Source organism: Neophocaena asiaeorientalis, unplaced genomic scaffold, assembly GCF_003031525.2.
Source record: "Neophocaena asiaeorientalis asiaeorientalis breed wild unplaced genomic scaffold, Neophocaena_asiaeorientalis_V1.1 scaffold204, whole genome shotgun sequence".
NCBI classification, from domain to species: domain Eukaryota; kingdom Metazoa; phylum Chordata; class Mammalia; order Artiodactyla; family Phocoenidae; genus Neophocaena; species Neophocaena asiaeorientalis.
Genome location: NW_020173922.1, coordinates 2,493,344 through 2,506,765, shown reverse-complemented (window position 1 = coordinate 2,506,765; position 13,422 = coordinate 2,493,344). Strand labels below are relative to the sequence as shown.

General features: G+C 47.8%; 1 protein-coding gene across 2 annotated transcripts in view; it reads left to right on the top strand.

The window, feature by feature from the left end:
• The window catches only part of SPOCK1 (SPARC (osteonectin), cwcv and kazal like domains proteoglycan 1), a 537,444-nt gene that overhangs the window by 391,059 nt on the left and 132,963 nt on the right, over positions 1 to 13,422 (top strand). For both annotated transcript variants that reach the window (XM_024752469.1, XM_024752470.1), the window contains one exon: positions 7,506 to 7,632. In XM_024752469.1, coding sequence (XP_024608237.1) covers positions 7,506 to 7,632 — 127 coding nt within the window. The remainder of the gene's footprint in view (positions 1 to 7,505; positions 7,633 to 13,422) is intronic.

Genomic DNA, 13,422 nt, shown 5'->3' with positions numbered 1-13,422 from the left:
ACAATTACTGAGCCTGCATGTCTGGAGCCTGTGCTCCGCAACAAGAGAGGCCGCAACAGTGAGAGGCCCGCGCACCGTGATGAAGAGTGGCCCCCGCTCGCCGCAACTAGAGAGAGCCCTCGCACAGAAACGAAGACCCAACACAGCCAAAAATAAATAAATAAATAAATAAATAAAAATTAAAAAAAAAAAAAATTTCAAGCTTCTGTAAACAGCACGTGTTTATACCATGTGAGTGCCCAGTAGCCCTTAGAACACTCCGAGATGCACAATAGTTACTCCACGGAGGCTGGGCGTTCTTTCCACAGTTCTCTAATAGACATCTGTTTATTAGGAAACTTGGACTCTCTTTGGACAGGATCTTGTGTCTGGGACCTTTTTCATTTGGAAAAGGAAGGAGACTCCTGAGCCCACGGGCACCAGGATGGAGCAAGTCTCATGTGGGAGCCTTTCTCTCTCACAAAACAGCTTTTGTAAATGACACAGGCCATTATGCTCCCCTGTGTAATTTCATGACTTAGTATAATGAGTCAGATAACCCTAACAATGGAGGAATTATAGCCTCATTTTACAGGACAGATTATTTCAGTGGTTAACATGTTTTCGTTCCAATTAACGTTCATTATTTTGTCTCTGGTTCAAAGTAGCCACCATATCAACTATCTGAGTATCTTCCATCCTTGTTTCAGAAGCAATTAGTTCTGATTTTGCAAACAAATTCAATCTCGGTTTCCAATGGGCAGTTTGACGTTAACATGAAAGTAAACTGTGGTAATGCTGGCTGCCAGCAAACAGACACTGTGATTAAAGGAAAGGGTTGGTTCCTCGGTGGGTTCTGCAGGCCTCTGAGCTGACAGGTCTGCCGTAGAGATTTGACGAGAGAGCAGAGACAGGACAGAGAAGAAGGGACTGGGACTGGTTATGTAGGCCTCTGTTTTCTCTTTCCATTAAATGGAGTAATGGCAGCATCTACTGCCAGGGTGTTGTTGTGGGCGAGGAGTCAGGGAGATGTGTTCAGGGCATTTAGACTGGAGTGGAGCAGTCACAGGAAAGAACTGGAATGCTGCTTCTACTATTTGTGACCGGAATTGCTTTTCTCTCTTACCAGCTGTTCATATGCAGAGTAAAATAGTTCTGTCAAAAGTTACGCAAACACGTTAGAATGCACAGTGTAGTAAATAAAATGAAGAGGCCTTGTCTTCTTCAATAACTGAAGAAAGGACTTCCCTGGTGGCGCAGTGGTTAAGAATCCACCTGCCAAGGCAGGGGACACGGGTTCAAGCCCTAGTCCGGGAAGATCCCACATGCCGCAGAGCAACTAAGCCCGGGCGCCACAGCTACTGAGCCCACAAGCCACAACTACTGAAGCCTGTGTGCCTAGGGCCTGTGCTCCACAAAAAGAGAAGCCACCGCAGTGAGAAGCCCGTGCACTGCAACAAAGACCCAAAGCAGCCAAAAATAAATAAATAAAAATTTTAAAAATTTTGAAAAAACTGTCAGCAGTTCTATACAGCTGCAGCTCCTTCTCCCACTGCATCATTCAAATATTTTTGATACACTTTGTTAAATTTCATCCTGTGGGATTGATATCAGGAAATTTACACCTGCATTTTTATTGATTGCTGGAAAAAAGTTCTCTAGAAGTCTTTGTTCTGACACTTTTACTGTGGGCCCTGATTATGGCCCTACCTCTGCCCATGCTCATGTGAAATACTGGGTCACAACTCATGTCATCAAAGATTCCCTTGCTCGTCAGCGGGGAAGTGGCAGGATTTGGGACTTGCCTTGATTGGTGAGGGTAGGGATCTCTGAGTGAAGAGTGGCAGGGGCCAGTGGGAAGCAAGAGCAGGAAATGCTGACGTGTGGGCTTGAGGGTTAAGGTTGACGTTTCCAGGAAGTAGGACAGGAAAGAGCAGTCATGATCTGGTCTGTCTTGCCTGTAGCTATTGCCATCTTATAAGAATGTGGTTGTCATCCACCATGCTGCCAGTGGTGAGTTGCTCTTGTAAATAAAATGAATATTAATAAATGTATTTGCATAGTGTACCTTATAGAAATCCTCTGAGTGGTGTTCCAAAAAGTAGTTTTAGAACAGGTATCAACATGTGGTTCTGTGCAGTGCTGTTAACTTGCTGGAAGATGCAAATAACACATTACTTGAATACTACCCAATCATGTTTGCTGGTAATTTCTAGTATTTGAATTTTTCACTTTAAGCCACATTTCCTTATGAATACTACTAAACTTAATATTTCCTATTTGTTTTAAAAATAACGCGTAAATATAGTATTGAGAAGAAGACAGAAAAACTTATTATTTCAGCAGTTCTCGAGAGTTCTTGAGAATTCTCATTTCTCGTTCCCGAGATTGAAAATTGCTCTCAGTTGGGAATTTGGAAGCTCTGTCTCGGAGGTCCTCCCCCAGCTTTGGAGACAATCTCACTTCAAGAGGATGCGGGTCCCTCAGCCCTCAGAAGCACAGGAGAGTCCTCCCTACCCACTTTTCTGCTGTCTTCAGACATATTTGCTAATTGTTTTTTTGCAAGTCTGAATTAGGATTTCTTAGTCGGTCGAATTCTTTAAACAACATGCAATTTTTGTCTTCTGGTTAGTGCTAATAATTTCCAGAAATAAAAGGAGAAAGTTCTAAAAGTCCAAATTAATAAATTCACTGAGCACACCCATGTGTTAAAGGTCAACCATGTTTCCAAGCACCAGGAGCACAAATATGGTTAAGACGCAGTCACTACGCTTGAAGAGTATACAGTCTATTGAGGAAGATAGAAACAAAATGAACTGCTTTGTGCTGTGGTGACAGTCACAGTTGGGTCTGAACGAGGTGTGTGTTGGGACAAATAATGTCATGGTTAATTCTGCTTGGGGTAGGGCTCCCAGGGGGAGGAGAAACTTCATGGAAAGCAGTCGAATTGCAGCTTAGACAAGGGGCAGATACTTGCTCTGTAGGTAGAAGGCGTTTACCAAGTCAATACAGATTTGAGTTTGCATGGCACATGTAAGGGGCTGATATGGCTGGCTGGAGATAGAATCAGTAGGACCTGCGTGATGGGGAGAAGTGGTGAGGGCAGGGAAGGGAGGTGTCCAGGATGGGCTCCAAGGCTTTTAGCTTGGGTGTATGCCAGGTCCTGTCTGAATCATAGTAGCGTCTTAACATTTGGTCCAGTCAAATCAAGGTGCTTGCTTGGAGACTAGTAGGGGAGCCTGAGCAGAAGTGATCACAGGACCATGCTGGGCTGAGAGTGTAGCCTGCCTGCTTGTGGAAGGGCCCCCGGAGACTTCCTGGGGGAGGGGATTTTTGAGCTGAGCCTTGAAGGAGGCCTTATGAGGCAGAGTGGGTTGGAGGGGAGAAACGTGGGTAGGAATGAAGGTGTTTCAGATCTGGGAAAAACTCACACGTTGGCACAGGGGTACAGAGCCTGTGGGAAGTAGCAAAGGGTGGCTGGAGAAAAAATATTTGACATTGGTGGTCAGTGTGTGTGTGTACATTGTGTGCATGGGGGTGTGTGCATGGGTGTGTATATGCGTGCACAGTGCGTGTGCATGGGGTGTGTGTGTGTGCATGATGTATGTGCGTATGCACGTGCATAGGTGTGAGTGCGCATGGGGAGTGTGTACATGGGGTATGTGTGTATGTGCATGCATAGGCATGTGTGTGTATAAATGGATGTGTGTGTGGCAGGGAGGTTGGAGAGGGAAGCAGACAGACAGTGACCCAGTGAAGACAGGCTCAGTCAGTTTAACAGCAAAACTAGGCATTCAGACGATGCCCTAGGAGGTGGGGAGAAGATGGAGAATTAAAGCATGGGAGTCGCATCACCAGATTTAGACCTAAGAATCATCACTCTGCTTCAAAAACATACATGCTGGGAATCTTGGTAAACTTAAAAAAAAAAGATCAAGAATAAGTAACTGAGCGAAAGAGAGTAAGCAGTGCCGGTGATCTTCCGATTGTCTTTCTTCTCTCCATCTTGTCGGTTGGGGTTTTCTGTGCCGTGCTGTGTGTAGGGTAGGAGGTGTGGCTGCCCCCAGTACCAGCCAGGCTGGGATGGAGTTAGGGCTCTGTGGCCAAAGGGAAGGCTGGCAGGACCTGCCTCCTGGACGAAATTGCTCGTGTCGCCCCAGTTGATGAATGTCTCTGACATTGGGAATAACAATCCCATCAAGACACCTTCATCGGATTTCACTCTTCATTGACTCAAGAAGTGAAATATCTTAGAGCCAGAAAGCTTAGTCCCTTGCCTTGACTGGGTTGGTTATTTTTTATGGTTTGCACTGAATTGTGGGGATTGAAATATACACACAATAACCAGGGAAGTTATACCTCCTTGGGCTCACATATACTTGTACATTATTTTGTGTAATTTGGCCTCTGGACAGAGACTATAGGTTTGGGTGCCGTCTCCGCTAGGGTCCTAGTGGGGTAAGGAACACCTGGGTTTGCCTGGATATAATAGGTATGTTTGTCTCATTAGAATTGGGAAAACTCAGAATGGCTTGGCCTTTGTACCTCTAGTCCCCAAGGCATCCCAGGAGAAGTCAGACGTGGTTCCTCCTGGGCATAATCCATGACCACCTGGCAGCAGGTATGAGAGAGAGCTTTCTCCACTGCAGGTGCAGAGTCAAGGACAGTGTTTCATGGGGATTTTATTTATAAAACTGAGCCCTGATGGTGAAAATACAGACGCCAAAATAGGGGAATTAAAATGGTCCTAGAGCAGTGCAGTCATTTTCAGGAAAACTTCAACCTGACGGATATATATGGAGGAACTTGGCCATATTTCTTTGTGACACTGAGCAGTTCACTTCTGCTATGTGTGTCCAATTCCTCATTTATAAAATAAAGTTCTTAGACTAGATTCATTTTAAGGTATTTTCTGGCTCAGATAGTCTGTGATTAACTGCTAGTAACCACTGCAGTGGTCAGCACGCAGGGTACCACCCACTTACCCAATAAGGATATATTGAGCATCCTTGATGCACCAGGCCCACTAGGAAGCACTGGCCAGCTTCACCTCTTTGCCTGCCCTTAACGCGCTTGATAGTGAAGTTCAGGTCCAGAGACGGGGATAACCCACCACTTGCTGGTGATTAATAGGTAGTTCTCTATCTTCTCCTCAAAGCCAGTGGCTCAGTGCTCACTTCTCCCTTGTCTGCCTTTGGCTGAACTCCTTCAGGCTTCCTTCCTCTGGGGCATCACTGCACACGGTTATGCCTGCTCCAGCAAAGCTGCCCCCTCTTTGGACTTCATTGCCGCTTTCTGAGAACTCAAAACAAGAATTGCTCTAGTTGTGGCAACGCACGCTGGGGACTGACCCAGGAGAAGGGCTGCCAGACGCCAGAACTGCTGCCTGTATTTGCTCTTTCATTATCGGCATCAGACAGTCTGCTCTGCGAATGATGATAAATGTGTGGCGTTCTTCTGAAGGAATCATGTCCTCTGAGATTAACCCTGTGCCAACAGCCGGCTTGTCCGCTGCATGGCATCCCCTCCCCTACAATCCCCTTTTCAGTAGTCCAGGACACACCTTGAAAGAAGAAAGTGTGTTTGGTTAAGGATAATGGGAGACCTCATGTTGCATTTAGAAATGCAAACAGTAGATGTTTTTATTCCAGACAGAGAGGCAGGGACAAGGTGGGTAGCTGCTCTGGAAGCGGGGAGATGTTGGAGAGAGGAGCCCCGGTGACAAACGTGCAGGTGCCCCAGCAAACGTTCAGGCTACTCATCTAGGTGGGACTGAGATGGGTTGAGGAGGAGTCATCCCTGGACACACTGCAGCTGTGTGAACATTACCACGCACCTAGCCTCCCGTTGTCTCCATCACTGTGGGCAAGGCTCTTTGCCAACTTGGCTTTTGTTGCTAACGTTAGGAAAATGAGTCATCTGGACCAGGCCATCTCCAAGTGCCCTCGTAGGACTTCCTCTACCAGTTCATTGGTCAGACAGGCTCAGCCCTACAACCCGTCCAGCCTGCGATCCCTGATGGCTCCAAGTGTTGTGCTGTGGGCACGTGGGCCTCCTCTCGATGTCAGCCTCCAAGGCAGTTCCCCAAACAGACCTTCCTGCTCTTACTGCCTCCCCCACATCGCTGGGGCAGGTTTGAGGTAGGATAAGAACCAAGTTGGTGGGTGCCGTTTCTTTCTCACTTTCCTTCATTTGGAAGAGGGTAGGTTATGTCAGATGCCAAACCCCAATTCCTGAGGAGCTGGAGATCCGTTCCACACCTGGCAGAAAAGATGTCCTCCTTGGGCCCCGTGAGTTCTGGGGAGTTCAGCACCATTCCAGACCTAGGGCTTTAAAATTAAGTCATATTTCTATGGCAACGGTACTTATACCTCCATCTTTTGGGGCAAATGATAATGATAACAGCAGGTACCAATTTTATTGCTTCCTATTTTCCAGGCATTATACCGAGTCGTTTACATACATCAGCTCATTTCAATCCTCATACCATCCCCTTGAAGGAGATACTATTCCCAGCCACCACCCCAGCCCCATTTTACGGATAAGGAAACTGAGATTTACAGGGTGAGATATCCTGCTGCAATCACACCGTAAGAGGCAGAGCTGACTTTTGAACCTGTGTTTTCTGACTCTAGCGCTCGAATAAACACCTTGCAGGACTGCCAGAGCAGAGCACTTCAAGGGCACAGTACCCGCCTGATTGATGGGCAGCTCACACTCACTTGTCCTCCACCCAGAACTCGCCCCTCAGCTGGGAGAGTGGCTCTCAGTGGTTTGCTGGGAAAGCAGCCTCAACTAAGAGAGAAAGGGAGGCCGTAACTGCAGGCCTTTATTTCGGTGGTTTATGATATGGTGATGGGGTTCCTTCTGTCGACATAAGCCATCCTAATAGCACCATTTATCATTATGACAAAGGTTAGGATAGGGGGAGACTGGAGCTGGAATGAAAGAGTAGAATTATGATGATTTTAGCAGTTGAAAGTGACATCACCTCAGAACCGGGCTATCGAATGGCAAATTGAAAGCCAGACTGAAATTGCTTTAAAACGTATCCAGAGATGGTTTTCCACAGCTGTGATAAAGTCATTTGGTTGTGTTTGGAGATGCATTTCTATCTAGACTGTTCTCTGAGTTGTCTCTGCACCCTCCCACTCAGAGGCTGCTGGTCGGCCCTGGAGGCGTCTGAGGCTCTGGGTGCTGTTTGGGGGCATCTGTGATCTGCCACACCCCAGATGGGGCGCTGGGGAAGCTGACGGAGTCATTCTCTCATTGTCTTTTTAGTGTGTTGTGAATGTCTCTTCAGGGCAATAAGTCATGTGTTTACAACATTTTTAATGGCCACATTGCTTTCCTCCATCCGTCTGGTGGGTTGAACCTAGGCTTTTGGAACTGTCTCCTGCCCACTGTCAGCAAGTTGGTACAAATCGGGGTGCTGGCCAGGGGCCTTCAGGATGTGCCTGGCTAGGAGGAAAGACCATGGAGACTGGAGCTTCAGTTACCTTATGCCCTCTTTTTTTCATCCTCAGGCAAAAGAAGGGGAATGTAGCCCACAGACACTGGGCTGGACCTTCGAATCTGGTCAAGTGCAAGCCCTGTCCCACGGCACAGTCAGCCATGATCTGCGGCTCCGACGGCCACACCTATACATCCAAGGTCGGTCTTCTTCGTTCTCTTTTTTGTCATCAAAAAGTACTCTGTGTCTGTTTGTTCTGACAAGGCTCTCTGGGCCAAAACTGGGGCCTGTGAATCTCGGTGGACTTTGGGGCTTGCCCTTGAGAAGCTGCCACATGAACAGACTCTTTGGCCTAAGAGACAAGATAAAAGTATTCTCTCCTATGTAACTGGAGTGATCAAGGCCTTAGGGGAAGTGTGATTCTGAGAGTGGTGTGTGATCCTGAAGTGAATCTAGGCCAGCTTCCTGGAGGAGGTGAGGAAGTAAGCTGTTCCAAAGCTCAGCGGATGGGGAGCAAAGATATGAGGGAAGCCCAGGATGCCTGCCTTACAGACAGCATGGTGATAGGGAGGTGTATGATGTCGGCACACATTTAAGCTGCATTTATTGTGTATCTAGAATGTATCCAGCACGACACCAGGACCTGGGGCTAGAGAGGCTGCTGTTCCTTTCTCTGGGGACTTCAGGGCTTACAGTCTAATGTGGGGGGGCAGGGTTGCTAGTATGGTGACAGGTCATTTTAACTCAAACCAGTGAAGAGAAAATGGTTTCATAGAAAAAGGGACTAGACATAAAGTGGGTCTGTTTATTCTTACTGGAGCAAGGAGGAGAAGTTTCACAGAGGAGGAGCATTTCATCTGGGCTGTAATAAAAGGAATTGCAGGCAGGGAAGCAGAGATCACTAGGGTGGAGGAAGGAGGTGACCATTTGTTCTTGGAACTACAGACAGTGTCCTCGGGCTAAGGTTGTCCATTTATGTTTGGGAATGGGTACATTTCGGTGGGATAATGAACAAAAGAAACCACAGAATCGACAAGGGTTTGCTTATTCTCTTATTCAACAAATATAAATCAGCACCCGCTCCCACACGCTTAGTGCTAGGCATGGAGAGTTGTGTGTGTGTGTCTGAGACAGGGTGGGGGGCGAGGAGTGGGTCTCTGACTCTCCCATCCCCTCCAGCCAGAGCTGCACCGCTTTTATCTCTCCTTGTTTTCTCTGTAGGGATCATTTGCAGAAGGGAGTCGGGGGCTGATGAGAGATGTAACTGGTGACTCCCTGGTCACTTGTGGCCACGTTGCCTTGTGGTCCTTGGGCTTGGGCCTTTACGCTGGTCCCACCTCTGTCCCTTCCCCACTGCACACATAGCTTCTGTTCTCTGCATCCCCTCACCGTCCTGACCTTTACACCGTGGAGATTGCATAGGCCTGGGGGTCCCTCACTGCCTGCTGTCCTCAGAAGCTTATTAGGATTATTACAAGTAATAATAATAATCATGTATTATTATTCACCGAAAGACTGAGTCATGTACTTTTATTCACTGAAAGTAGATTTTTATTCTCTCGGATTTTCACAGTTTTCTAACCAAAGGGAATATATGTAACAAAACGGGAAGCCAGAAGGTTCATCTAACTTGCACCCAGACCCGTGTAAGCTGCTTTAGGATATCAGTATCATAATCACTGCTTTGTAGTTCCTTTGTTCTTTCAAAAGGTATCACTAGAGCCCTTCTTATGCACCAGGCCCTGTGCCAGGTGCTGGGGAAACTTATGATATAGTGGAAATAAAAAAGCTGGCTCTTCTTCACGGACAGAGTCAGTAAGCCATACCTCCCCAACGTCAGACCTGCAGTGTGAATTACAGCGCCTCTGCCCAGGGTCACAGCCAGAGCATCCTGGCTCAGTCGCTCAGCCCAGCTTTGCTGAGTGTGCCTACCATCCCCGCTTCGCGTCTCTCCCTGGCCCCGAAGGAACCGCAGGCTTGCTTCTAACACCCTGCACTGTCTGGACTAGTGCATTTATAATAACTTTGATGACTCAGATCTGTCCCCAAAGGCAGATCAGGCCATCATTGTCTTTCAGCTAAAGCACAGCTTCTAGGTATGTGAACAATTGCCTGGAGATTCTGTTAAATGCAGGTTATGACAGAGCAAGTCTGATGTGGCGCCTGAGATTCTGCATTTCTAACAAGTTCCCAGGTGACGTCCATGCTGCTGGTCCACGGACCACACTTTGAGTAGTGAGGACTTTGGTTTTTATAGACACCTCCTAATGGGACTCTTTACCTCCAGTCTGCCTTTCGCCGGCCCCCCAAATCCATTTCCACATGACATAAGAGGTGAGGGTCATTCTGCATTAAAAGTCTGTTTGTACCCCCCCCCCCCACTTAAAATGTATGGATAGCTCTCCTCTTGCAGTCGCAACTAAGCTGAGACCCTTCACCATCAACAGCAAAGCCCCCCAGAGTCTGTCTCCGTAATCACCTACTCTAGACAGATCCTTCATTCGTTTGTCCAGCAACTATCTCTTGGACACTTGTCATTGTTCTAGACACTGTGCAGAGCATGGAAGGGCAGTGGGGAACCAGCCTGACGCCATCCCTGCTCACTTGGAGGTTACACTCTGGTAGGGGAGACAGACAGAAATAACTGACCAAACAAATAAATAGGTAACTTCAAATTTTGGTAACTGGTACCAAGGAAATACATGTGGTGCCCTGAAAGAGAGACAGAGTGCTTTATAGCTTCAAATGCCAGCTACCCCTGACGCCTGAGCTACAAGGAGCAGTCGTAACCTGTCAGGTGTGGCTTGAGATGCTGCCAGTTGCCCAGGGAATGTCTCTGCAAATGTTTGCTGGTCAGGGCCCCCCTGCAGTTTGAGCAGGGAAGTTGGCTTTTTGTGTAAGAGAAGGTTGCCTGCTGAGAAGGCCTTTCTGAGGAGGTGTCCTTTAAACTCTGAGAGGGGGCATTGGTAGAATGTTCTAGATAGAGGAAATAGCATAGGCCGAGGCTCTAAGCCAGGATGATGAGTTTGAAGAACCAAGAGATTGCCCTACTGGTGGCTGTGACAGTGAGGGGAGAGACGCAGGGGACGAGGAGGAGAGGGCAGATGTGAGGACAGTCCAAGAGGAGACATTCAGCCAAAGCTTGGAAAGTAAGCAGGTGGTCAGGCAATGCCAGGCTTGCAGGACATTTGCTACTGTAAGTGCCTTCTTGCCCATGTCCACCTTAAGTGGCAGACTTAAGAGTGTGCGTGGTCCTAGAGGTAGAAACAATGCCTGTCTACCTTCACCAGGCACAGGACACACAGTGGGTGCTCAGCATCACGGATAAGAGACAAGAGCCTCTGAGGACTCCAGCTGAGAAGGAATGGTGAGATTCCAGTCTGTGCAACCCTTCTAGGATTTGAGTGAAGGGGTTGCAGAGAGCTTAGTGATTGAGAGAAATAAGCCATCCCCAGCCTGGGCCAAGTTGCTTAGCTAAACACCCAGCCTGGAGCCCTGGCAGAGAGAGGCTCTTTGCAATGATTCTGTCTTTGTGAAGATCCAGTTTGTGCTGTTCAGTTATTCCCTCCAGCTCTGGAGTGAACTCTCTGATCCTGGAGCCTGCGATTAGAGACGAGCCAAGAAATGTCAGTGAGTGATCAGGGCTGTTTGGGCAAGTGGCACGTTGCACATCAAACTCCAGCAACAACCTGCCCGCTCGCCTGTCTCTCGTTCGCAGAAGGAGCTTCAAATGCCAGCTCGCCCTGACCCCCGAGCTACAAGGAGCAGTCGTAACCTGTCAGATGTGGCTTGAAATGCTGTCAGCTGCCCAGGGAATGTCTCTGCAAATGTTTGCTGGTCAGGGCTCCCCTGCAGTTTGAGCAGGAAAGTTGGCCTTTTGGGTTAGGGAAGGTTGCCTGCTTACAGGTAGTGGCAACTAGCTTGTTTAAGAGGCAGGATCAGGATTTGGAAGGCTCCTTTGCAATGATTTTTCAAAAGAGGAATGGCTTCCAGGTACTGCTGGGCAGAGCCCCAAAGTCTGCCCCAGCCTGTTATTCCTCTAGTGCCCTTGAATTCCTATACCTGCCTCAGTCCTGAGTTTCTCAGACCTGGTCAGCTGTCTTTTCTTGGAGCAAAAAAAGAGACCTAATGCCTTCTTATCGGAACTTGTAGTGCCTTTCTCCCCATCCTCCATGTGGGGTAGACTGAGGCCCAAAGAGTCAAGGGCAGTGGCAGAATTTGACACTCAGAGTCTCTTGCCCGGATATCTGTGATCACCTGCTTCCAGTTAAAACAAAGGGCAGAGGCTGGTGGAGGGGCAGCAGTACAGTGGAAAATGGTGTGTGTGTTGGTTTTTGACATTAATCTCCTAGCTTTCTATCCACTTTTAGAAAGTTGGCGTCCTCTTTTTCCTAAAGAAATGAATCAAATGACTCATGCTGAAGGCATATGCTGACTGCTCAAGACCTCTGAAGCCAAGACCAATTCTAAACCCTCGTGATGTGCAATGAGACTTCCTTCCAAGGGGGATATTTCAGACTGGTCGGGTTCAGTATTGGAGTGATTTAGCTATTGCCCCTAAACATATGGCCACTTCTTTACTCAGGTTCAAGGGCACATTTTAGTCTCAGACAAAGCTGTCACAGGACCACCAGTAGATGGGCAGTTAATAGAGTGAAGGAGTTAACTGTTAGTGAACAAGTGACTTCCCATTCCCTGGAGTTATGGCCTTTTTTGGGTCACTGGGGTCAAGAAACAAAGGACAGGTGAGACCAGGATGCATGTACAACTGGAAGTGATTTGATGTCATAAATCACGTTCACAAAAATCAGTTTTGGCAAAAATATATTGCAGCCCAGTCCCATCATCATCAAGGAAATCTGTAATAAATAATCAGCGTCCTCCAGGGGAAGTGTTCACCCTTTCACAGGTGGATCTGAAGCCTGTGCGGAGCACTGACAGCAGCAGGGGAGGAAGGAGCGTGGGTATCAGCTCTGTCCTAGATGCCCGGTGTTTGTCTTTGGCTTCCATCAAACAAAGCTTGCTTTCTGCTTCTGGGCCCTGAACAATCAGAAGCTCCTAGAATGGGGGTGGGGATGTATTTGGAAGTCTCTGTCTCTGTAGCAGGACTCTTCCAGTGTCCTGGCACCAGGGACACCACTCAGAGCTCTGTGACTCCCCCAGATCAAAGATAAAATCCGCAGGAACGCACGGCATCTTGAGGTGAAGGGATATAAGATGTTACATGGCAGTAAATGACTCTATATTCAGACTCTACAAAGCATAACTCACAAAAGATAAGGAACAGAAAACTCCCCTCTGGGAAGAGGCAAGTGGAGGCCAGCACCGCAGCTGGTTTGAGAATGTGGTAGAGACCCTGCCCCTCGACGTGGCTTCTAGGTAGTAGTAGAAGGATCACCCTTCTACTAGTAGAAGGATAAGGATCACCCTTATCGTTTAACTTGCCCTGATGTCACATTCTCCTGGCCAGGAAAACTGAAGGAGTCCAGAAATTCAGCAAGTGTTTATTGAATTCTTTCTTACTCTGTGTCACGCATTGTGCTAAGTCCTGGGGATACGACAGAAGACGAAGCCCCAGTTTTCACGGAACTTACAAGGAAGGTAGACAGATTACAAAGCAGTGTCCTTTCATTAAAATAGGTGTTCGGGTAAGGGATGTTCGGGGTGCCGCAGGACCCAGAACAGGGCCTCCTCAGCCAGTTTGGAGGGGTGACTAGTCTTCTTAGAGGAAGCGATGGTTCATTGAGATCTTAAGGCTGGAAGGAGTCGCCTGGAGTACGAATGGAGGTGGAAAGTATAGAAAGTTCATTCATCAGAGGAAAGAGGGGGCCGAAGAGATGAAACAAAGCACAGACCCTCTTGAAGGAACCGGTGAATGTGTCACTGTGGCAGTGTCTCATGGAGATTGGGGACAGGGGGTTAACTAGACACAGAAATGAGGCTAGAAAAGTGTCAGGGGCCACTTTCCCGGGGCTTTGAAGGCCAAATGA